Source organism: Spermophilus citellus (assembly GCF_964194105.1).
Source record: "Spermophilus citellus genome assembly, chromosome: X".
Taxonomy (NCBI): domain Eukaryota; kingdom Metazoa; phylum Chordata; class Mammalia; order Rodentia; family Sciuridae; genus Spermophilus; species Spermophilus citellus.
Window position 1 is genome coordinate 76426906 of NC_138190.1, and position 26128 is coordinate 76453033.

General features: G+C 39.7%; 1 protein-coding gene across 4 annotated transcripts in view; it reads left to right on the forward strand.

The window, feature by feature from the left end:
• ARHGEF9 (Cdc42 guanine nucleotide exchange factor 9) overlaps positions 1 to 26128 on the forward strand; it is a 356264-nt gene that overhangs the window by 186056 nt on the left and 144080 nt on the right. Inside the window, exon 1 of one of the 4 annotated variants that reach the window (XM_081276383.1) lies at positions 19240 to 19284. The exons of the other annotated variants lie outside the window; for them this stretch is intronic. Within the exon in view, the coding sequence (XP_081132509.1) occupies positions 19255 to 19284 (30 nt within the window). The 5' untranslated portion in view covers positions 19240 to 19254. Of the gene's footprint in view, positions 1 to 19239; positions 19285 to 26128 lie in introns of those variants that run through there. 4 annotated transcript variants of the gene reach the window in all.

Consider the following 26128-nt stretch of genomic DNA (forward strand, 5'->3'; position numbering starts at 1 on the left):
CTGTTCTTTATGCATCAGCCAGAGTGATCTTTATTAAATGTAAATCTAAGAAAATCTCTTTAATGATTCTCCTTTGATTTTTGGATAAAGATCCTCAAGAAATCTTATATGGCTACATTTGGAGAGATGGAGAACCGGTAGATAAGTGAAATCAGAGAGGTTGGCAGACCTTGGAGGCCCTGGTCAGTTTGATTTCTTTCAGTGTCAAGAAAGCACTGGAGGGACTTAAGCTGGTCAGCATCCTGATCTAATTGGTTCTCTGGTTTCTGTGTGAAGAGTGGTGTGTTAGGGCCAAGAAAGCCAGGAGCTCAGTGAGGAGGCTGCTGTAGTATTCAGATGAGATAGGACGTTGGCTTAAACCAAGGTGGAATGGAAGTGGTCAGTCTGGTTATACAGTATTTAGAAGGTAAAACTAACAGACTTTTCCAACTTACTATCCAAATAGGGAGATGAGAAATCAAGGACTACTGCTAAGTTTTAGCCCCATCAACTAGGGGTATAGTGGCACTGCTAGTTAAAGAAATGGCGAAAATAGAGTAAGGGGAGGAAATCAATGAGATTTGACAAAGAAGCTTTGCAACAGAAGGAAAACATTTCCAAATGAGAATATCAGGGAAGACTTTCTACTGAAGACTTTCTACTTTTTATGCTCTGCTTGGGTTGGAAGAAGAGGTAGAATTATTCTAGTGTTATAAATTAATTTTAGTTATCTGTTCATAAATACACATTAAAATAAACATCTATAAATTTATATTGATATAATAATCAGCATTTGTGCAATACTTTCTGTGTGCTATTAGTAGTTTTAAGTGCAGAAAATCAATTATTTCATTTGCCTTAACACTAACTACTTTTATTCTAAGTGCTTTACATTTATGAACTCATATAATCCCTATGACAGTATTACAGTGTAGGGGCATTTTCTTCCCTCCTTTACAGATGGGGAAGCTGTATCCCAGAGGGCTGAGGCAGCTTGACCAGTGTTGCATAATTATGAAGAATCGAAGGCTGGGCTTTGAGCTCCAGGTTCCTATGATGAATTACTAATCCATTGGTGCTCACTCTTGGCTGCACATGAGAGAATCACCTGGAGGTTTTTTTTTTTTTTTTTTTTTTTTTTTTTGCAGGGGGAGGGGTGTACTGAGGATTGAACTCAGGGGAACTCAACCACTCAGCCACATCCCCAGCCCTATTTTGTGTTTTATTTAGAAACAGGGTCTCACTGAGTTGCTTAGCTCCTTGCTTGTGCTGACGCTGGATTTGAACTCGCTATCCTCCTGTCTCAGCCTCCTGAGCTGCTGGGATTACAGGCATGTGCCACAGTTCCCAGCTGTTTTTTTTTTTTTTTTTTTTTTTTTTTTGAACTCATATCTAGGCTCTATCCAGACCAATAAAATAAGAATTTCAGGTGGGGATCTGGCATCTGTCTTGGCAAAGCTTCCTGGGTAAGAACATCTTCCTTATGCAATAAAGACTCCACTGCTTATAACCATGCTTAACTACAACACTCTAGGAAACATGAGTTTAGGGCATTGGAGGCAGAGAGAAATGCTCAGGCAGAGGCATGAAGATATGAAGATGTTTATTAGTAGCTCAAAGAAATGTATGCATCCCCCTTTAGATTCACAGAGGCCCAGGAGTTCATACATCTGGTAGGGAGACAGTAGCTCATAGAAGGTCAGACAGTCCTCAGAGATGAGCTTGGATCACCTGGTTTCCGATTAACATGCTGTCTGATCTTTTCACCAAATTTAATTTGCTGGCAGATTATTAACTTCCAGTTGCTGAAGTGTGTTGGGGCCAAAGGGGGAAGGGAGCCTAGCAACCAATTGCATGGCTTAGCAACCAATTACCACACTTCAGTTACAGCAGATGTGGGAATCTGTTGGCAAAACTGCCACTGCTGGAGCTAGTAAGACAAGAAACAGACTAGTCAGTCAGACAGATGCAGATAGCAAGTAAAGAGAAGCCATCTAGCCACTAAACTCACTGGATGAATTTAGGAAAGTTACTTATTTTTGAACCTCAATTTCTGCAACTGTAAATGGGGCTAGTTTGCAATATGAAATGAAATGATCAAATGAAGTGTCTTCTTTTTCAGCAAGTATTTAATTTAATTGGTGGGGATGCAGATCAGTGATATAGTGCTTGCCTGGCATGCATAAGGCCATGGGTTCAATTCACAACACTGCAAGAAGAAAATAATTTTGTATTTATCATTTATAAATCACCTACTATGTATTTTAGTTTCTTGTTGATGCTGAACAACAAACTTGTTGACTTTAAACAACACATATTATTATTATCTTATAGTTGTGGAAGCAAAAGTTCAAAATCAGCCTCAATGGCTAAAATTAATGTTTCAGGAGGACTGCATTCCTTTCTAGAGTCTCCAGAAAAGTGTTGTTTCCTGTTTTTTTTTCCCCAGCTTCTAGAGATATTCCTTTATTGATGAATTCCTTCCACCTTCAAAGCCACCAATAGCTGTTAAATGTTTTCCACATTGCATTTCTCTGACATTAATTCTTCTCCCTCTCTTCCATATTTAGTACCTTTGTGTTTATACTGGGCCTAACTGGATAATTCATTATAGTCTTCCTAATTTAATGTCACTGATTAGCAACCTTAATTCCATCTCCTACCTTAATTTCCCTTTTGCAATGTACCCTAACATATTCACAGGTTCCAGGGAATAGGATATGGACATGTTTGGGGGGAATTTTATTAGTGTATTACTATTTCCATTTTACAGACAAGGAGGCTGAAGTGCACTGAGGTTAGTTATAGGGTTCTCTCCAGTATTTGTTTTTAGTACCCAAGGCCAACAACCTTTGTGCTTGGTTTATCTTGGGAAATCATATTTGACTGCTAATTACAGAAATAAGATGTTACAGTGGCTTAAGTAAGACAGGCATTTATTTTTGTATTATTTATGAAAGGTTTAGAGGTAGGTTGTTTCAGGGTTGGTAATGTGACACCATCTTTCTTAGCACATGGGTTTCATCCTTGTATTGTTCATTTTCTGTTATTAATAACAATACCACAGGCTGGGTAACTTTTTGTGTTTTTTGTTTCATATTTTTATTGGTGCATTATACTTTTACATAATGGTGGGATGCATTGTTACATAGACATACACACACACAATATAAAAATATAACTTGGTCAATATCATTCTCTAGTATTTCCCTTTCCCTCCCCTCCTCCCTCCTTCTGATCCCTTTCCTCTAATTAATCTATCTTTTGTTTTCATGAGCTTCCCCCCACCTTTTCCCTTTTCTTCTCTAGTTTCCACATATGAGAGAAAACATATGACTCTTGATTTTTTGAGTTTGGCTTATTTCACTTACCATGATGTTCTCAAGTAGGCTGATTAAGTTTTTATGAAAAGAGATTCATTTTAGCTTATGCTTCAGGCAAGGGGCCACATCTGGTGATGGCCTTTCTTGCAGAGTTTGAAGGTGGCACATACTATCCCATGACAAGAGACAAATAGTACCTATGCATCTCTATATATATCAATTTGGCCTCCCTCCTTCTTCTATAAAGCTACCAAACTCAATCATAGGGGTTCTACCCTAAGTACCTCATCTGATCCCCTTCACTTCCCAAAGGCCCAAAACTTTTCAGCACTTTATGAGGGTGATAAAATTTTAATATTTGGAGCCTTAAGGGAAAGTCAAACCATATTCACACTATATCAATCCTTGAGGTCACAAGAAGGCTCCTGGAGCACCAGTTGTCATATCCCCATCAAAAACAGTGGCAAGGACAAAAATGTTTCTTGCTTAGCTGACTATCACCTTATTAAGTAACTTTCCCGGAAGCCTCACCTACCAGCTTCCACTGGCCTCTTATTTGCTACTTATGGTAGTAGCAAAGGTGACTGAGCACATTTATACCCGGGGAAAAAAGGAAAATTGACCTTAGATAATTAGTAGTCTCTCTGCAACAACTGACAAGAGTAAGCAAACAAATTTTTACTGTGGTCCATGGTTCTGCTTCCTCAGTCCATGGTCCTCCTGGGAACCTTGGTAAGGGACCTTCCAGCCCTCATTTGGGAGAGTGCAGCAAGGTGTAGGGTGGGGAGCTCATACAGAAATTTGTATAGGTGCTTGTTTGGTAAGTTACATGAAAAACCTTATAAGATGGATGCATTTGAGAGTGGCTGGAAGCATGTCAAACTGGAAAGCCCATGCCCAGTCTAAAAGCCCATGCCCTATCCCTAGCTCTACTTGTTCTGGTCAGATCATCTGGTTTTTTGTCCCCATGGAATCTGGAAATGCGTATTTGTGTAATGTTCTGCTTTTTAAATGTCAGAACAAATTTATTTTGATATTATGTGGGACAAACTAATCATGGAATCTAGCCCCAGGACACTAATTTCCAATCACTAGTGTAATAGAAGAGGTAATACATTAAGAGGACCAGATTCTAGCTCCACATTTGCTGTGTCACCATGTTTAAGTATCTTCCTGTCTCTGTGTTTCAAATTTTTTATATTTAACTCCAGGGTGTTTGACTAGAGCATTTCTTTGGAATCTTCAAGTTCTATTGTTCTATATTTTTTCCTTACATGTAATAAGCAAAGGAAATAAGAGTTTCCCTAAAATTTTCTAGATGCTTATTTCAAATTTTGCCTTTTAGAAGATATACATATTATATATTTACTTGCTATTTTTTAAAATATTTCTGTAGCTTAGATGGATACAATACCTTCATTTTATTTATTTATCTTTATGTGGTGCTGAGGATCAAACCCACAGCTCACACATGATAGGCAAGTGCTCTACCGCTGAGCTACAACCCCAAGCCCTTACTTGCTATTTTTAGAATGCCATTAGGGAAACATATCTAGCCACTTGTTTACCATTTACCATCAAGATTTCCTTAGGTAGAACTTACCTGATTTATTTAATTTAGTTAGGAATTTTAAGGCCACTGAAAGTACTACTAACTGTTTTTTTGAGGTACTAGGGATCACTTTCACAGCCTCTCCCATGTTAGGCAAGTGCTCTACCACTATGCTACATTTCCAACTATTTATTTATTTAAATTTTATTTAAATTTGAGACAGAGTCTTACTACATTGCCTTTGCTAGTCTTGAGCTTATGATCCTCTTGCCTCAACCTCCTGAGTAGCTGGGATTACAGGCTTGTGCCAACATGAGCAGCTTAACTTATTTTTTAATATATGAATGTTCAACAAATAATGGTTGGCATTGCTGTATAGACTGAGTATTTCTGGTAACTTTATACCGAAGGTTGAAGAAGAGATAGGAGTTTGGCATGAGTCAAATCTAAATGGGATTCCTCTGGGAGAGAATACAGGAAGTAGAAAACAGATGGCCAAAGAAATATAATTTGGGGAGGGGGTGCTGGGAATGGAACCCAGGGACTCACACATGCTAGGAAAGCACTATAGCATTGATCTACATCCCCAGCCCAGGAGTATAATATGAATCATAGAAAACTGCTGTGCTTTTTTTAGCACTACAAGGTACTTTATATAAATTATACAATTTGATCTACACAATACAATTAGAAGCATTATGTTTCCCATTTTATAGTGCTGAATATGGACTGGTAAATTTTTAGTGAAGGGCCACACAGTAAATATTTGAGGGTTTGTGGGACACTTTAGGTCTGTGTTGCATATTTTTTTTCCTTTTGTAACAGGCCAATAGAAATGTACAAAAAACAGGATGCAGGCAGAATTTGGCCAACACCATATTTGCTAGTGCATGATATAGAGGTTAGAAGTATGGACAATGGGTGACAGCAGGGTTAGAATCCTGGATCACCACTTAGTAAGTATGTGCAATTGAACAAGGTACTTAGTCTCTCCCTGCCTCAGTTTCTTCATCTGTAAAAAATATTATAATTATAGAATTTATTTCATAGTAATAAGGATTCACTGTTTTTATTATAAGTGTTCAAAACAGTGACTCACTGTTTTAAAATAAGAAAATCTAAACACTGATATTAGAATGGGGAGGTCTACTTGTGGAGGGAGACTACTCAATAATGCTTCTGGCTATACTTTATGGTAGCCATTACCTCTACATCTATGACCAGTGGGCCAGGCTCTCCAATGTATCTCTCAGTTTCAACTTCTTTTCTCTCTGTATTTAAAATCTGAGATGACACAGCAAACCCAGAAGAATTGCTGGCCAATCCAGCCCAGATCCGTATGCCTCTCAAGCCCAAACCTTGATGTCACATTGCCTCTGTATAGGCCACTGAAGGGATTATTAAATTTGGGAGCAAACCTTTCCTCTCTTTGCTGAGAACATAAACCACCATTTTATCAATTGCCATGGGGCTGACCTCCTCAACTGTTAAAGAATTCCTCTGAGCTGTACTTGACAAAACTGACAGTTCTGTTCTTGAAATTCTTTCTTCCATGGCTTCCAGGATACCATATTCTAGTAGTTTTATTCCAATCACATCATTCCTTCTCAGAGTTTTCTATTTTCTACTCTTCTCTCCAGCTGCTTGCTACTTGTTGGAGGATCTCAGGGTTCAGTCACTGGGCTGCTTCTCTTTTCCATTTGTATTCCTTCTTTGGTAACCACATCTTGCCTAATGGCTTTTAATAACATTTATACATTAATGATTCTCAAATTTATATCTCTAGGATAACCTTCTTTTTGACACATATGTCTGACTATTTAACATTTCCAGATGGATATCTAACAGGCATTTCAAAATTACTATGTCCAAACTGAACTTCCATTATAAAAACCAAGATCTGCTTCTCTAGCACTTTTCCATTGGTCGGAAAAAGCAACTTCCAGATGCTTCCTTCGAGATTATCAGACCAAAATCCTAATGACTCATTTTCTTTCACATACCACATTGAAATCCCTCAGGAAGTCTTGTTGGTTCTGCCTTCAAAACATTTAGTATCAGTTACTTCTCATCACTTCCCCTGACAAACTTCTATATCATTTAACTAGGAATACTACATTATCCTATCCCATCCTTATTGCTCTGTTAAGGGAGAACCTTAATCTCCTACAGTCAATTACCTACATAGATGCCAGACTGAGTATATGAAAGTTAAGTCAAAGCATGACACATGCCATTCTTCTGATCAATATCCTTCAATTGACTCTCATCTCACTAAGAATAAAGGCCTAATTCTCACAATTATCTCTAACACCCTACATGATCAGACCCCTATTAACTCTGTGACTTTATCTCCTACTCTGGTGTCCAGGGCTCACTCTACTGTACTCCTACCAGTCTCTCCACTCTTCTTTAGAGCCACAACTTTTCAGCCCTAAGCCTTTCTGGTTATTACTTTAACATACCATACAATTTGTATTAGTTCTGTCAAGGTCCTTCACTCTCCTTAGGGGTCTTCTGAAATCCCCTCAACCCTATCTTTACTATTATGGTTTCAATGTAAGGTGTCCCCCCAAATGCAAGAAGGTTTAGAGAAGAAATTATTGGGTTGTGAGAATCTTAACCCAATCAGTGAATTGATCCACTGATAATGATTAATTGAGTGGTAAGTGAAGTGTTAGGGTGTGGCTGTAGGAGGTGGGCATTGGGGCCATGGCTTTGGGGTATATATTTGTATCTGGCAAGTGGAGTTTCTCTCTCTCTCTCTTTCTCTCTCTCTCTCTCTCTCTCTCTCTCTCTCTCCTTCCTGATCATCATGTGAGCTGCTTCCCTCTGCCATACTCTTCTGTCATGATGTTCAATCTCACTGTGAACCCCAAGGAATGGAGCTGGCCTTCTATGGACTAAGACCTCTGAAACCATTAGCCCTCAAATAAACATTTCCACCTCTACAGTTCTGCTTGGGTCTTCTAGTCACAATAGCAAAAAGAGCTGGCTGAAACACTTACCCTCACCCCACAATTAATCACTAACATCAGAGCTTACATGTGCCAGGGATTGTGCTAAGGACTTTACATGTATATACTTGTTTACTTGTCACAGCAACTTTTTGATATAGGTACTATTAATATTCCTATTTTTCAGATAAGGAAATTGAGTCCAAGAGAGGGAAAATAACCAGTTCAAGTACCTGTCTTACTGTTAGAGTAGTATATTTCAAACTGTTCACACTAGTGTGTGTGTGTGTATTTTATATATATATATATATATATATATATATATATATATATATATATATATATATATCTTTATTAACATCTTGTTAGGAATATATATACTTATAGTTATAAATTATTCTAAATTATTTATATATGTATATATAAACTAACATGCTAATTTTAAATAAACTTTTCATGAAATAATACCCTATTATTTGCTTTTTATTCTGATATTTTCTGTTAAAAATAAAGAAAATCTGGTTAGGACACATCTAATTGACTTTACCACTCACATGAGTCTACTTCAGTATTTACCATTCACTACAAGTTTGTAAATATCCTTTTGAAAACCATTGTCCACCTCCTTTCAAGGATTTTTGTATTTTTCAGAGACCCACAGAATGTCTTCATACCCAAAAGCTATTGTTTAATTGTGGAGTATCAGGCATCAGAAGAGAGATGGAAGAATTTCTAGCAAGATTCAGAGTGGTGAAAGTTGGAACCTGCTTGGATCACTCTGCCCCTCTTAGAACACAGACTGAGAAATGGTGGGGAGGAGTTCTGAGAGGATATTTTTACAAAGGGCACATGAATTGGAAAATGTGGCTATGTCAATGGACTAAAGAGTAGTTAGAAGAGTATATAGGGTCAGGCTGTGGATTCTTGTTAATATCTTGTTAGGACTTTGAACTTCATCTTCTAAGCAAAGGGAAGTCATTGAAAGTGTTTAATCAGGGGAGCATCTGGATCAAGCAGTTCTTTAGGTATATAACTATGGAAGCAGTGAGAGAATGAATTTGAGGGCAGAAAATTAAAGGTGGGAAGACACATAGGTGGCTGCTATGATGGTCCAGGAGAGACATAAATGAGAGCCTGACCTAGGACAGGGGTTACAAATATAGAGAGGAAGAGATACACAGAAGAAATGGTATAGGATTATAATCAACAGGATTTGGTAGCTAATTATATATATATTCCCTCCACCTTCCCAGTTTATCCCTCATCCCAGATGCTTTCCTCTGCCAAATTATTCCTCACCCCAGGGTTCCCACAGCAGCCTGATGAACTCTGTGAATCCAACATACCAGGAAGAGGAAGAATGGGTGTGGGTGGTATCTCCTGCTGTGTGACGTAAGAAAGAGGAGACAGATCATCACAGAAGGCCAGATGGAGCCAGGTCATCCTGTTGCCATAGCATTCAGAAGATCACAGAATTTTAGAGCAGAAAGACCTTAGGATCCTGCTGTGAGGACTTCCTACTCTGGGGAGGGGCCGGATGAGGATGGAGGATTCTAGCAAGAAATGAGCCTTTAGGGAAACCTCAGTCTTGATCTCTGAAGCTTGCCCCTTCCCCCACCCTTCTCCTTTCTGTTTTCCCCCTTCCTCTCTCCCTTTTTCTTCCCCTCTTCTCCTTCCTCCTCATTCATTACTATGTCCTCATCCTTCTTCTTTTTCTCCTTTTTCTCTCCTTCTCTTTTCCTCTTCTTCTTTTCCTTTCCTATTCATCCTCTTTTTCATCTTCCTTTTTTAAAAATTTTTTGCTCCTTTCCCTCCATCTTTTCTCTGTTCTCTTCCTGACTCTCAGAACTTTCAGCAACAAAGTAAGATTCTCTGGAGGGCTGGAGGTGTGGCTCAGTGGTAGAGTACTTGCCTAGCACATGTGAGGCCCTGGGTTTGATCACATAAAGATAAATAAATAAAATAAAGGTATTGTGTCCATCTACAACTAAAAAGAAAAAAAAAGATTTATTGGGAGCTCAGGAATCAGAACACAGCAACATGCCATCCCAGGTCAAAGATTGCAGCAGGTTCCCTGGAAGAAGCCCCAATTCCTACTAAACAAATACCATGATTATTTTTTTGTAACTCAGTTTTCATTGTTTTAGTTGTAGGTGGACACAATACCTTTATTTTATTTATTTATTTATATGTGGTGCTGAGAATCAAACATAGGGCCTCACACATGCTAGGTGAGTGCTGTACTGCTGAGCCACAACCCCAGCTCCCATGATTATTTTTATAGTGTTTTTTAGTTCAACTACTTGTCTTCTCACCAACTCCTTGGAGAATATCTTAGCAAGCCCACAGAACAGAAAATTTAGGATTTCCCCTATCATTCAGTGAAGGTCAGTGAAAACTGGGACCAGAAATGAGGGCTCTTATGTTTTCAGTTCTTCACTTCTTGTTTACTGGCTTCCTCACTTCTATAAGTATGGTCCATGAATCATCAACATCCTTTGAAGAATACAGAACCTCAGGCCTCACTCTGATCTTACTGAATCCAAATCTTCATTTTAATAAGAACATTATTAAAAACATTTAATAAGAACATTACATTTTAAAAAGCACTGTCTACATAGATCACATTTCTCATGTATGGTCACTGCCATTTCTAGAGCAACACATTCTGGGTTAAGTCTCCTAGAACTGTGAAAGAGTAAAGAAACTGATGGTAAGAGAGCCCTGGATGGCAGGGGTCACCATTCAGATGCCTCTGGAAGCTAAGCAGGAGTCAGTAGTCAGGGAGTTCTGGCTCTAAAGGAGGCAGCTGCCATCAACTCCATTTGATTGTCACAAAGTAGGAATACCAGCCTAGGGCTGCCAGACTTCTCAATGTTTGAACAGAAGCTGGAAATCCAGACTTTTATGAAATATCTTGATTTTAAAAACATATTGTTTAACATCCAGCAAACTTTTAAAACACTTTGGTGGGCAAATTAAACAGGGCTCTTGTCAAGACTTTCTGTTTATACCTTCTGATGTAGTCTAGGTTTATTTGTTTTTAGTAGCAGGGATTCTTTGTTCAATCAAAATCTTACCTGGAAGCTTAATGTATAAAGCAGATGAAAGGAGAACCATTCTGGTTGAAGTGGGTTTCAGAGCTCCTCCTACTCTGTCACCTAAATGTCCCCCAGGACAAAAAATAGCTCTGAAAGACCCTCCCGACATTGTACAAAAGCAGAAGTCAAAAAAAGCATTGAGAGACTCTTAACTCCATTATTTGACAGATGAAGAGACAAAATGGTTTATCCAAGGTTACACTGCAGTTACTGGACTTCTATTCCCAGACTCTTCTCAAATTACCTTACTGACTTCTTTTTATGGTTCTCTCTCTGTGTGTGTATGTGTGTATGTGTGTTTTGCTGGGGATTGGGCTTTGGGCCTGCAAGGCAAGCACTCAACTAACTGAGCTATATCCCAGCCCAACTTTGCATGCTCTAGCACAGCCTTTCATCAATGGAGGATCCATTCTGCAGCACCTCTGGCAGGTACTTTTCCAGACTCTGCTTTGATACCTTCAGTGATGCGACTTTAAAAGGGTGGACATTAACATATGAGCTTCACTTGCCAGGGAATGTTTGTGGGTTTTGTAGGTCCCGAATCCACTCAAATGATTTAACCAAATGCTGTTTGAATGTGCGGGCAGGTAAGTCTGCTCATCTAGTTGATACTATTCAGTTATTTCAGCAGGTCCTGCCTTTGTCTTAAAAATGAATAGAGGGCTTAAGAACAAATTCTTTAGTAGACAGGAAGCTAGGGCTGAAGGCATGACATGGAATAAAGAGAAGAAGGAGGTAAGAAGGAAAGGGGTGGGTGCCAGGAAGAGGTTTAACTTAAAGTCACATCATTTATACAAATTTGAGAGTAAAGAGTCCATGGAGAACGTAGAGTAGGAAAGTAACTAATGAGTTCCTATCCTGGTGGAAAGAACAGGTGTTTCATCTGGTAGGTCCCTGTGAGACTGTTGAGCTGAGTCTCACTACATTCTAGGGTGGTGCTTTCTGAAGCACCCTGATTAGAAGCATTTTATCCTGTGTTCAGGCTCTGCCTTCTGTGGCCTGAAGAGAGAATAGTGTGACTACTTCCTTCCTGCACTTCCTCTGCTGCTTTAGGCCCACTTTACAGGCTCCATTCAAGTGCTTCCACAGCACAATGGGTTTTTACTCTTGCTGGGTCTGCATGATCAGGGAGCTGCTTGAGAAACTTGGGGAGAAGAAGTTAGCATGCAAAGTCAAATTGCTGCTTGGGAAACTTAGGGATGAAGAATTGTGTTCTCAGGGATGGGAGCTCACATGCCAGGTAAACCTTCTTCCCCAAATCAGGAACACTGGCTGTCTTCAGGATCTCTGCCCATTTATATGACAAATATGGCAAAATATATTTCTTATTTAATTTTGGACAAAGAAAGTTATCTTAAACATCCAGCAAAGTGAAAGTACTTTGATGTAGAGCTGAGCTTCCAACACTTGGATGTGCATGTGAATTATTAGGGCTCTTTTGAAAATGTTGATGCTGAGTCAACAGGTAGTCTACATTTCTACTAAACTCCCAGTTAATGGGGGATGCTGGTCTGAGGTCTACAATCTGAGTAGTTGCAAGAGGCTAGATGACCTTGAGAATCCATCCAGCTGAATTTTTCTTTTCTGATTTTTTTTAATGGTACTGGGGATTGAACCCAGGGGCATATAACAACTAAGGCTGCACATCCCCAGCCTTTTTAATATTTTATTTTTAGATAGGGTTTTGATGAGTTGTTTAGGGCCTTGATAAGTTGCTGAGGCTGGCTTTGAACTCAGGATCCTCCTGCCTCAGCCTCCCAAACCACTAGGATTACAGGTATGCACCACTGCTCCTGGCTGGATTTTCTTCTCACAGCCTATTTTATATGTGTACCTATTTTCCAATTGCACTAACTTATTGGTTTAAATTATTTTCTTTGTTAGATTTATTATTATTATTATTTCTGATTTCTATCCCTTCTATCATCACAACATAACACTTGACTCCTTGCACATGCCATTTGCCTCTGCCACCTATTATCCCTTATTTTTGCTTTAATCTCCTGAATTTCGGGTCCTGCCTGATTCTTTGATACCATCTCCCACATTAACTTATAGATCATTGTGTTCTGCCACATTGGCCTTATTCTGTCTTCTGCACATGTCAGTCTCATTTCCATCTCTGGGCTTTTTCCTTTGTTGTTCCTTCTTGTTTAGAATGCTCTTTCCCCATATGTCTAAATGACTGGGTTCTTCTCCTTATTTCAGTGTCAACTCAGATGTTACCTCCTCAGAGAAGCCTTTCTTGACCACCTAAGTAAAGCAATATCTCCCTCCCTGGCCACTTTCTATTACATTATACTGTTTATCATTTTCATAATAATTAATCAGTACCTAATATTACCTAATTTTGGGGTTTTGGGTTCAAGGTATAAACCCTCCATTAGAATATAAACTCCTCAAGCTTAGAGATTTAGTCTGTTTTGTTCCCTGCTGTTTCCCCAGCACCTCCAGCAAACTTGGAACAAAGTAGGTTCTTGATGCATAATTCTTGGTTGAGAGACTGTCTTCCTGGTCATTCTTCCACATTCATTGAACACTATCACTTTTCTTCACATCTTCTTCTGTCTGCCTATTATCAGCATTCCTTGAGGATGGCCTCACTTTCAACAACTCGATCAGAAAACTTCTGCTGGTAGTACCCCATATCTTGTCATAACTAGTAAGCAACAGATCTCCCCCAGAATTTCAACTCTCCCCCCTTTGACCACTGTATCTTGTTCTTCCAGCTCACTTTGGCACCTCACAAAAATTCTTCTACAGCATCGAGATCTCCAATTCATTGGCTCTATCATTCCATTAACTTTAACCCATACTCGGCACTCCTCCTTGTGTCCTCTTTTCTCTTCTGTCTAGCTTGAATTCCCTGGTCCACTATTTTGGTTACACCCTGAAGCAAATGCTTCCAACTCCATTGTCCAATTTATCCATTTTATTTGCTTTGCAAATCTCCCTCAGATTCCATTCAACCACTTGTCTTCTCCATATCTGTGTCTGATTAGCAAAATGGACTGGAGAAAAGTCCTACAGCTGTGCTGACTTATTTTGCTCTACCACAAGGCCTCAATTAGGTACTCAATACTCCCCACAAACTCTACTAATTCTTCTTTTTGTGTCTGCTTTTCCACTACAAGACAGTGGCTCTCAAACTCGGTTGCACGCTAGAATAATCTAGAGAGCTTTAAAAAACCCTGATGCCAGTGGTTCAAGTTGAAAACCTAAAGCTATCTATAATTCCTTCTTCCTTCATCTTACATTCCACACCCAATCTATCACCAAGTTCTGCTGTTTCTATCATGTAATAGTATTTCAACTATTTTTAACCTCTGTGCATCATTTTTACTGTTCTTCTAGTCCAATTCACTATTATCATTCCCCTGGATCACTTCAACAGCTTCTACCACCACCACCCCCTTTAGTCTGCTTACCACATAGCAGCATGAATGTTTTTTTTTTTGAAATGTAATCAAGTAAACTACTTTGCTTAAACCCCCTTAATTTCCCCTCCTCTATTCCAGAAACTCTTAATATATATATGTTATTTTTTTCTGTGCTCTTAAAGGCTTTACACATCCTAGATTCTGATAAATTTGTCTCCTATCACTCTTCCCCTTTATCTCTAGGTTTTAGCCTCATTGTGTTTCCACTTCCTGGCACTACAAGTCTGTTTAATATTTTAGACCTAATTTACTTTCTACGTTTTTTTTTTTTTTGGTATATTTGTTTGTTTTTATGTGTGTGTGCCTAGAATACTGTCCCCTTACATTTTACATGGCTGGCTCACTTTAAATCTTTAGGCCTCAACTTATATTCCATTTCCTTGTAGAAGTCTTCCCTTTAAACTCTCTCTCCCCTCCCTCAGAGTTACTCTCTACCTCTTCACTTTCTTTCATAGCACTTATTACCATCTGGATTACTGTATTTATTTACCTTATCTACTTGTCTATTGGATAGAAATGAAGGCATGGACTATGTTCATCATGTTCACTGCTATAGCATCCATGCTCAACAGAGTGCCTGGCACATAGTAGAAACATATTTTTTTGAATTTATAACAAGTAAAAATGAGTAGTAATATATGTAGCAAATATTGTTTCATCAATACAACATGGGTTATAATAAAGATTTTATCTTTGCATTATTGTATTTGTGTACTTTAAATTTTCACTATGGCACTCCATTCACTGCCTAGAATTAAGGGTTCAAATTTTTTTCTTTTATCCCAACTGAGCCACTAACTTACATTATTCCTTCCTTTCCATGGGACTGTATTTTCTCATCAGCAAAATGAGAATGTTGGAGAAGATATTCTTTAAGACCTTTGCCAACTCTGATAGCTATTGGATTGGTGTTTGCTTAAAACTCTTAGGTACATAATTTTGGACCTGAGACATAGAGAAGCTAGGTACTTGCCTGATGATACCCACCAATAGTTAATTTGCCCTTGACTCAGCTCTGGACAAAGCCACAGCCACAACAGGTAGCGATCAGCTTGAGCTGGTACCTCTGTCCCTAAAAGCCTGACTTTGGGGTCTCCAAATCACTATGGACTCAAAGAAAATGCACCAGAAGAGGACATACCTTAGATTATCTTCCTCCTCATTGCTGCTCATGGCCATAAAAGAGGAGATTATTTGGCTTTTCCCCACTGAGATCAGGTACCAGGTTATGTACCAAATAAGCTTCTAGGAGATTATGACCTCAAGAGAGGTCTGGAACACAGAGATTGTTGAAACTCTAGATTTTCATTATCCTGTTCTGAGTGCTTACTGGTTGCCAGATCCTATGCTAAGTTCTTACCTTGGATGAATTCTTCAAATATTCATAACAATCTTATTAGCCCTATTCACAGATGAAGAAACTGTCCAGGCAAAGGACACTGAATTGAGATCTCCAATTCATTTGCTAAGTATGTGGCAATGCAAATAATTGATTGAATTCAAACAGTTCTGGATCTAAAGCCTATAATCTTACCTACTATGTTATATCCCCTCTAACTATTCACGTGGTTCTAGGCAAATAGGTATTCTAGACATACTGGATTCAATGGTGTCTAATTATGCCTCTGGGAATAACATCCATTCTTCTGCATGAGTCTCTAATCCTTTTATTTTCAGATCCATTCCCCACTCTTGTATTCAAAACTACATGTCTTAGGCTCCCCTGATTTCTCACCTCTTTTGTCTGCACAAGAAGACACATCTATAGGAGTTTGGTGGGCAGGATAAAGAAAGAAGCCAGGGTATTTTCCCCACTATATGCTTCAGAGGGATATTTTCTGGTGGTAACTGTATTTCTCCATGTCTTCAGCTTTTGTTGAACAACTCCAATGTTCATGATACCTGCTTCTAACAGACTGTCACACCATGCTTTTAGCTTCTGCATGGCAGCACCTGTTTCTGGGTTCAAATAACATTACCATCTCCCAATATACATCTGCCCTATGAATGGTAGCAGCATTCTGTGTTTACCAAATGCTGGGCTACCTTACCACTCCTGTTTGCCTTTTTATCAATGCACATGTGATGTATTCACTGTATTAAATTCTCTGGTTTAAAAACCCTAAGGTAATCTCATGTAATCCCAATGACCCTGGAGGCTGAGGCAGGAAAAGATTGAAATCTGAGACCAGTTCCAGCAATTTAACAAATCCCTTAACAACTTAGCAAGACTGTCTCAGTATAAAAAATAAAAAGTTTTGGGAATGTAGATCAGTGATAAAGGATCCCTGGGTACAATCCCTAGTACCAAAATAAATAATTATTATTTTTTTTTAAATTAAAGAAACATAGGGTAGTTTCTGTTTCCCTGATGTAAACCAATACTTTTCCATAATCCCATGGCTACTCATATCATATAAACTGCTTATATCTTTCAGAGCACAATCTCACATTTCTTTTATTTGTGTACTGGTTTATTACCCATATCTCATCTACTCCAAATAGATTGTAAACTCTATGAGGAACTTTGTCTTGTATCCTGAGCATCTACCACAAAGTTTGGCATATAAGGACCCAATAATATTGTTGAATGAATTGATCCATCAAAAAGTTCAAGTTTTTATTGGATATATCCTGTGTGCCAGATACTGTTGTAGAAGATACTAAGGTGAATAAGTTAGTACTTTCAAAAACAAGAAATAAAAAGTTATAATTTCATTTAAGTAACAAATAATAGAAGAAAATGTACATACAAATAGAAGAAAAACATACATATACCAGAATATTCATTTACTAAGGCTGCCATATCCAAGTACCAAAGATAGGTGGCTTTAACAGAAATTTATTTTCTCACAGTTGTGGAGGCTAGAAGTCTGAGATCAGGGTCTTGTCAGGGTTGGTTTCTTCTGAGACTTCTCTCCTGAGCTTGTAGATAACTATCTTTTCCCCAAATCTTCACTGTATACCTGGCTTGTGTCATACTGGATAAGGGTGTACCCTCATAGTCTCATTTTAACCTAATAACTATGTTAAAGATCCTATTTCCAAATATGAATCACATTCTGAGGCACTAGGGATTAGGACATCAATTTATGAATGGGGTGGGCACTATTCAGCCTGTAATAACCAGGAAATAAAATAGATCTTTTTCAATTGAGAGAATTAAATGGAAGTGCAATAGGAATTAGATTAAAAAAATGTCAAAACCAAGGCCTGTAAATGTTCCTGGCAATCTTTCTAAAGGTGGTAGATCTTAAAGAGTCATGATAGTTTGAATGGGCTGGTTGGCTTGAGAATGTGCATTGAAGATATTTAGCATTAATGAAGGCCCAGAGGTGGGAAAGTGAGAAGAAATTGTAGAATCACAGATGTCTGGACCAGCAGACTTGGGAGGATGTTAAAAGGTCACCTAGGCCACATTTCCATTTTATTCAAGAATCCCTTGCCTAAGACCCATTCAGCTTCTGCTTGTGCACCTCCCCTGACTGGGAGCTCCTCAAGGCTTCAATCTTTGGCCAGGTCTGTCTTGCCAAAACAATGGCTTGGATGAATTTTGGTTTCCTAAGAAGCAGAGGACAATGAGACTGTGTACCATGCCAGTGATGTCTTCATGCCAGTCACCTCCCTGAACTGCTGAAATCATACTTTAATTCCCTCTTGATGTGGTTGCAACCTCTGGTATTTTTTTTTAATTCCATTCTTGACAGATTGCCCTGCAAGCCAGGAGCCTTGGATTCTTGTCTCATTTTCTGTACTACTTCTGGCAGGTGTCTTTCAACCTCTGAGTTTCCTTGTTCATGTCTATAATGGGGGTAATTAATACTCTTTGTTGTGTACAACTCACAGAGTTATTGTGAGGATTATGTGAAATAATAATGGGTGTGAATGTGACTGACAACATCAACTTTCAACAATTGCAAAGGTGCCAGCCTGGGTTGCATTGCCCAGAGTTGAGGGCATTATGAAGAGGTGGGCGGTTTCTCCGTTTGCCTGTTTTGCTGATGTACATTTGACTCATTCTCAGCAAAATAAGCAAATGGAAAATTCATCCATCATCAAACTACCTTCCATGTTCCTGAGGGTATGAAGGAGAAGTCTAAAGTGGTGTGTGAGTGGGTGGGAGGAGGGAGGACAAGAACCAAATAAAGTATGGAAAGCTTCAGAGAGTAACATTAAGGCTTTATCTTTTTGTATGTGACCTTAAAGCGATCCTTTCAATCCTTCAACCTTCATTTATTTATCTGTAAAATGGAGATACTAATGCCTACTTCCACAGGATTGTTCTGACAAGTAAAAGTAATGAAATTAAAGTCCCAGAGAGTACACACCAAGAGAGAATACCTCAGGGGAGTATGCAGAGGGAAAGCTTGGGGGAGGGAGGCGTGAGAGTACTGGCATGGCTTCTTTGGGGCCGGATCTTATTAGGAGATTGGCTCAACACCTTTTGCAACTTTCAAGAGGACTTTCCGCTGACTCAACACTATTGGGAAGCCCCAAAAAAACAGCATCTAACTCCAGCGCAACGGGAGGCAGGCAGAGGTGGCAGCTGCCTTCTCCCTGGCGGAGGTTATTCATCCCCAATCTCGCCTGTACCCTATCCCCCCCCCATTCTAAGGCCTTTTGTGGGGACAAAGGCAGCCTATTGGGATCCCCCTTGGCGTGCTTCTTACTGCCAAGCCCCTGGGGAGCAGCGGGGCTGAGAGGCAGAGCCTGCTGCCTGGCATGAAACAACCTGACTGAAGGCGAGGTCCCAGGCGGAGGGGATTGGGCTGTAAAGCTGTGGAGGAGGGGAGGCGGAGGGGGCGCTGGGGCTCTCGCTCGCTCCAGCCCAGCCCTCTTATCCAGCCCGCGACAACCCGCGCCAGCCACCGGGCCTCAGAGAAGCAGGACTTCGCGGGCACCATGCAGTGGATTAGGGGAGGATCGGGAATGGTGAGTGCACGTAGCCCTCCTGGCTTCCCCTGCTTAAGTCTTAGTCCCCCAGCCCCACCTCCAGTCCCTCCAACCAGCCTCCGTGGAAGGAGCCCTTTTGCCTGTGCCCACCGCCCTCACCGCTGTCCTTGAGACACCAGTGAGCTTGCTGTGGCCATTTTAGGAGCCCCTGTTCGCCCGCCTGCCCAGGAAAGCCCCCTCCCATCCCCCTCCGCATTTCTGCCGCCCTCTCTGTTTGGTGTGGGGGTTAGATGAAGCATCCAGGAGCATTCCAGAGGTCACCTGGGAGGCTAGAGAGGCAAGAGGGCTAGCATAGGGGATCTTAGAGCAGTGACACTCAAGAGGAGGCTGGCAACCTGGCACGGGGCTGGGGGGAGCTGTCGCAAGCCTGGGATTGTGGAGGGGTCCTTATGGGAGAGCTGCATGTCCTCCCAATGAATCTGCATGTACCCCCTGGCCCCTGGTTTAGCCTCAGGCATGAGGGCCAGAGACCGACTCTGAGGGAGAACTGTAACCCTCCCTTGCCTGGGCTGGGGTCACCCTGTTCACACTTAGGGCTTTGTCAAGGAGAGACAGCTGCAGAACCCCCATTCTGGAAATGGGTCTGCACTACCTTTAACTAGCAGAGTCCCCCCCACTCCACAAAGAGTGTGTGTATTTAGTATCATTCTCCAACAGTTCGTTTTATGCCTTGGTGCTCCCTTGTCTACCTGGAGACCTTGGAATGACTTCCCTTTGCAGATAGGAAGTGGTGCCTGCATCTTGATGCTTCTCTGACTCAGTGGGGGGTAGCTTAAGTATGGTCAGGTGCTCTGGGGAGTGGGAGGCCACAGTGATTTTGACCTCAGCCAGGAGACATGGACAAGAGGGTCTTGGAGGGCAGTTGGGGTGGGTCAGCAAGCACTGATGGTAATTCCAGCCCATACATCTGCACTGCCATTCACAACCCAGAGCTGAAACAAAGTAGCCTGAAGCAATTGAGCAAAAATTGATATTTAAATTCTTTTTGTTCCCATTCTGGAAGAGAGGGGGGAATCTTGTGTAGACTAGGACTGTATTCAGCAGAGTTGTCCTCTTCCCTTCCTCAGGGTATTCTCTGGCTCTCTATTTCAGTAGTTCTTAAAGGCATCTATTTTATGTGCCTAAATGCCAGGGCTTCAAGAGACCTTTCTTCTCAGACCTCCCTTGCTTCTCAGGGTCCCAATTAAAGCTAATCAAATGTTTCTAGAACCAGAAAAGGTTAGAGCTGGTTAAGATCTTAGAGTCCGTGCAGACCAACCAGGAAAACAAAATCAGAGAATGGGAGAGATTTGCTGAAGGCCACAAACTCTTGGAGGTATATCCAAGTCTAGCACCTTAGTCTCCTGACTCTTCCTCACTGTCCTTCTCTACTATTTCACAGAATCATCTGTTCAAATGGTGCTGAGAGAGGCAGAAAGGGACAAAGAGTCATGATCTTTGGAGAGGACCTTCTTCAGTATGAAAAAATGACATAAAATTTGTGTGAAAACCCCTATGCCAGTCCTGGCATTTCTGGTAGTGGTGTCTGAATGAGACTTTCCTCCTCTTCCAAATATATTGTAGTATAGAGGCCCAGAGCCACCCACTGAAAACATACTAAATTTATGGGAAAAAAATTGAAGTTTTGCCATTTGTATGAGAGAAGAGAGTGGTAGACATATTATGAACACTATGTAATTGAAGATTGAGATGGGGAAAATCTCAGTATATTATTTTTAGGGTACTGAGGCAGTGAATATTATATGATGACAGTATTTATTTAGCTATTTGCCAGAATTCAAGGGATAAGAATAATAAACTGTATTTTTGCCTGGGAGGCAGGAAACCTCTAGGCTTGGCCCTGCTATTAACTCTTTGATAAGAATGCTTTGGGCCTCAGATTTCTCACCTTTAAATAGGGCTATTAATGATCACCAAAATACCATTCAGGCCTGAGTTTCTAAGATTCCTAGGAGTAAATGATGGATAAAAGTTAAGTAGTAGCTTATGAAAAAATAAGAACTGTATATCTAGCCACCATTTTATAATGTGGCTTGTCAAAAGGTCTTTGCTCCTTGTTTTTACATTTGCAAGGTGCTTGAAAAACAGATTGAGCTTTTTATAACAGTGAGATTTCTGTTTAGAACATCTATTGTAACTTATTTCAAGTATTACATGTAACTCATGGTCCTTGAACATAAAACATTGTTCTGTATTTTACAGAATAAAAATCTGTTTCCTTAGATAGAGGGCACTAAACTGTGAGTTCACATAGGATAATAAATTATTCAGTATATGTATTCATAGTTTCTGCCTGCAATGCTAGCTTTTACTTCTAAATATTCCTAGAGTAGAAAGAATTCTTTTCACAGTTCTAAGGTTGTGGGCCTGATTTTTATACTTTTAGCTCTGAAATTCTTTCCAAGTGTCAAAACTCTTTCAAACCTCAGTATTGTCACCATGAGATGGGCATAGAGTACCTTATAGGTGCTATTGAGATCATTTATTTATTTTAAAAATATACAGAGTATTCATTATGGACTGGCACTGATCCAAGTGCAAAGGAGATAACAGTGAACAAAACCAAATCCCTCACTTTCAAGGAGCTTATATTCTAGGGAGTGGGTTACTCAACAGTCACACAAATGGATATACAATATGTCAAGATGTATTAAGCACTAAGGAAACAAACTGGTAAGATAACAGAACTAGGGAGTAGAATGATATATTAGACCAGTCAAAAGTTTTCAGGTTAAAGGACATGGAAGCAGAGATGTGAAGAAAATGAAGAAATAAGCTTTACATGTGTATTTAGAAACGTGTTCTAGGCATAAGGAACACCCAGAAAGAATACAACTGATTTGTTTAAGGAACAATGTCCTGGGGATACAGAATTAGTAAGTGGAAATGATAGAGGAAATCAGGGAGAAAACAGGCCAATTGTATAGGGCAATTAGTATAACTGAGATGGGGAGCCATTAGAAGGTTTAGAACAGATAAGAAGCATGACATTACTCAAATTTTAACAGACGATTAGATTGTGGTGGCACAAGGACAAGAGTTCTGAGAAGACTGGTACAGTAGTTCAGGTTACAGGTGATGATAGCTTGAAACACAGTTATAATCATGATAATCCATATAATGAAATGACTGTACCCAGCATTTTTTATAGATAGTCTGTGTCTTTCTCCTTTCTGATCACCTACTTGGATCCTCAAATGGTTTAAAGTGGGGCTAGAAATAGCAAAGTGTAGCTATATGGGTGCAAGGACATTTCATATAAAAGTTTATGATTGACTGATCTGCTTTTAGGCTCCTGGCCACTGGTGAGGCAAACTGAGGGTTGCTTCTACATAAATTACCAGTGGATTTAGTTTCTTACTTTAGGAGATTCTGAGAAGAAGATTAAGTATGTTATTAGTACTTTTGGAGGTATACTTCCTGGGCCTAGTAGGTCAGCTTCAGGAAGTCTTTTGGGGACTTCCCTAGTCTATCATCCATAGCATTTGGCTTCCATTCTTCATGCTCTGTGATGAATAGTAAAGCCCAAGAAAACTTATTAACATCCATAATTTGGAAGGTAAAAAGAGGAGGTAAAGGACTAGACCCCTAATGTTTTAAGAAGTCTGCCCAGGTGTCCTATTTAATAATTCTACTTGTATCTCATTGAAGGTCTGAGTCATGGCCGCTCCCTACTGCAAGAGAAGCTAGGCAATGATGTAATTAAACTGAGTGGCAATGTATACACCTAAAAAATGTGGGTGATGTTTCTGATACAAAGAAAGAGGGAAGAATAGGCTGTTGAAAGACAACCTGCAGTCATTGTCATACTTATTCTACCTGTATGCCTGCCAGTATGGAAACACAGAATCAAGAGCTTGAACTCAGCTTTAGATTGTGAGTCAGTTTGATAGATGTTGCTAATGGTAAAGATGTTACCATCAGTCTAGTGAAGTATCAATCAGAACTTGACATACCCTAGACCTCCTGTTTCCAGTGAGAGTCTTCTTGTAAGAGCGAGTGGATGGTGATACCCTTCATTGAAAGAAGGAATGCAAAAAAATGTTAGTGAGCAGTGTTTGGGGAGCGGGTAGAGAAAGGAGATGATGTGTACAGTCTGAGCCCTGATGAATCTGAGACGATTAGACACTCTTGCATTGTAGATATGAAATAGGGAATTGATATCTTGATATCAAAATCAGAGGGTATTGGGTGGCTTTGAAATAGCTGTAGTTCTGAGAGTAGATGATGAACTACTAAGCATTTAGAAATTCTATTCAGACCCAGGAACTATGGTACACACCTAGAATCTCAGCTACCTGGGAGGCTAAAGCAGGAGGATCTCAAGTTCAAAGCCAGTCTGTCTCAAAATAAAAATAAATAAATAAATAAAAGGGCAGCAGATGTAGCTCAGTGGTAGAGTGCTTTCCTTGAAAGTTTGAGACCCTAAGTTTCATCCCCAGGATATCCCCAAAAAAGTGCTATTCAGTCTGGGAAAGTAAGAGATAGGAACAGAACTTAATTTAGCTTTTAGAGCTCTGCTAACCTAGAGCAGACTCAAACCATTTTATTTTTTTTTCTTTTCCAGAACTTCCAGAGAAGCACTTTAGTTTCAGGATTTACTTTCTGTAGTGCTCATGTTGCTTCTGGGTTGACTTAGCTGTCATGACCAACTTGGATCACCTTGGGGATAATCTTGCCTAACTCCTTAAATCACGAATCACTAAACTACAACCTGATGACCAAATTAAGCCCATGAGCTAAGAATGATTTTTACATTTTTAAATGATCGGGGGTGGGGAGAATAACATTTTGGGATATAAGCATATAAAATTATATGAAATTCAAATTCCAGGTTTAAGCAGAGTTTAGTTGTTGCAGAGATCATATTGCACATAGTGACTAAGATATTTACTAGTTGGCCCTTTACAAAAAAAGTGTGTAAATTCCTGCCTTGGAGCCATAAGATTACTATGGCAATGCCTTAGGAAGATGGAGGAAGGGGTAGGACAAGAATCTGATCACTCACCTCTGACTTGCCCTGAGCAACTGGGTATTTGCTTTATATGTGAGTTGTTGCTTAATATTTTGAAGAAGGAATTTTGCCCTCCTCACACTCTCCCTACCCATCCCACAAAATTAATCATTTTATAGATTGCAAACAGTAAGGTTCAGAGAGGGAGGGTGCTTGATCCAAGACTCCAAAGATCCAAATTTCCAGTTGAATGTGTTCTATTCTATGAAGTAAATTTAGCATGGCCAAGGGAAGGGAAGTTCACCACCTATACTAAATGTTGTCTCAATTAATCCTCACAATAACCCCTCTAAAATAGTTCTTAATGTCTACCTTTGTTCATTTGTCAGCTTATAAATTCATGCAACAAATATTCACTAAGCATTTACTATGTATCAGATATTCCTCTAGACTTTAGAGACACAGAGGGAGCAGAATTGAAAAATATCCATACCTTCCCAGAGTTTATATTCTAGTACAGCTTAGTAACAAGGATAGATAGCTTAAGCATTTTGCTCAGGGATAAAGTAAGTACCTCAGCAGAGTTCAAATCCAGATCTACTTGATTGCAAAAGTCTTACTCTTTCTGCAACCCACCCACCTACCCATTCCATTAGCCACTCCCTCATCTCCCCTGATACTTTACCTATATACACATCCATCCATTAATCCATCCCTTCATTTATTCATTCAGTGTATTTATTGATCACTTATAAATTGCTGAGTGCTGGTGATGTAGGAAGAACAGTCACCTAGATTTTATCCCTCTGTCGTGGTAAGATTGACATAGTTTAGTGGTTAAGAACACAGATCCGTCCAGGCAGGGTGGTGCATGCCTGTAATTCCAGCAGCTTGGGAGGCTGAGGCAGGAGGATCAGAACTTCAAAGCCAGCCTCAGCAAAAGCAAGGTGCTAAGCAACTCAGTGAGACCCTGTTTCTAAAAAACAAAAAATTCAAAACTGGGCTGGGGATGTTGCTCAGTGGTTGAGTGCCCCTGAGCCCCTGAGTTCAATCCCCATTACCAAAAACAAACAAACAAACAAACAAAAAACCCACAGACCCAAACCCAGTTTCCCTGTAACCATCAAATACTTTCTCTAGCCATTATTGTTTGTGTAATCTTAGGCATCACAATTCACTCCTTTGTGTCTTTACCTTTACAATGCATAATACAGCAGTGCATACGTATTTCACAATGTAGTTGTAAAGATTAAATGGTACAGATTAAAACCTATATAAATATTTGCTGTTATTATATTTACATTTCCTTGAGAGTCAGAGCTCATCCCAGTTAGCTCAGAAACAGCTTCATCTGTGTAGGATCACTGATTAATCATGTTACATTCCTCAGGGTCCTTTCATGCTAATCTGAGAAAATTTTATGTCAATTCTTAATAACTCAACATATTTGCTTTCTCATGTAATAGATACATAACAGAAATTATATTATCATGAATAGGTTAACACGTGCTCATGGTACAAAACTCAAACAGTAGGGAAAGTAATGTGTTGAGTAGTAAATCTCACTCTTTTCCTTGGTTCTATTATTCTGTCCTTTTCCCCAGAGGCAGCCACTGTCACCACTCTCTTAGGTGTTCTTTTTTATTGTTTTTTAGTTGTAGATGGACACAATACCTTTATTTTATTTATTCTTTTTTTATGTGATGCTGAGGATCGAACCCAGTGCCTTACGTGTACAAGGCAAGTGCTCTACCACTGAGCCCCAGCCCCAGCCCTCTTAGGTGTTCTTGAAGAGATATTCTTCGCCTTTAGAAATATATACCTACAAACACACACACAGTCTCTCTCTCTCTCTCTCTCTCTCTCTCT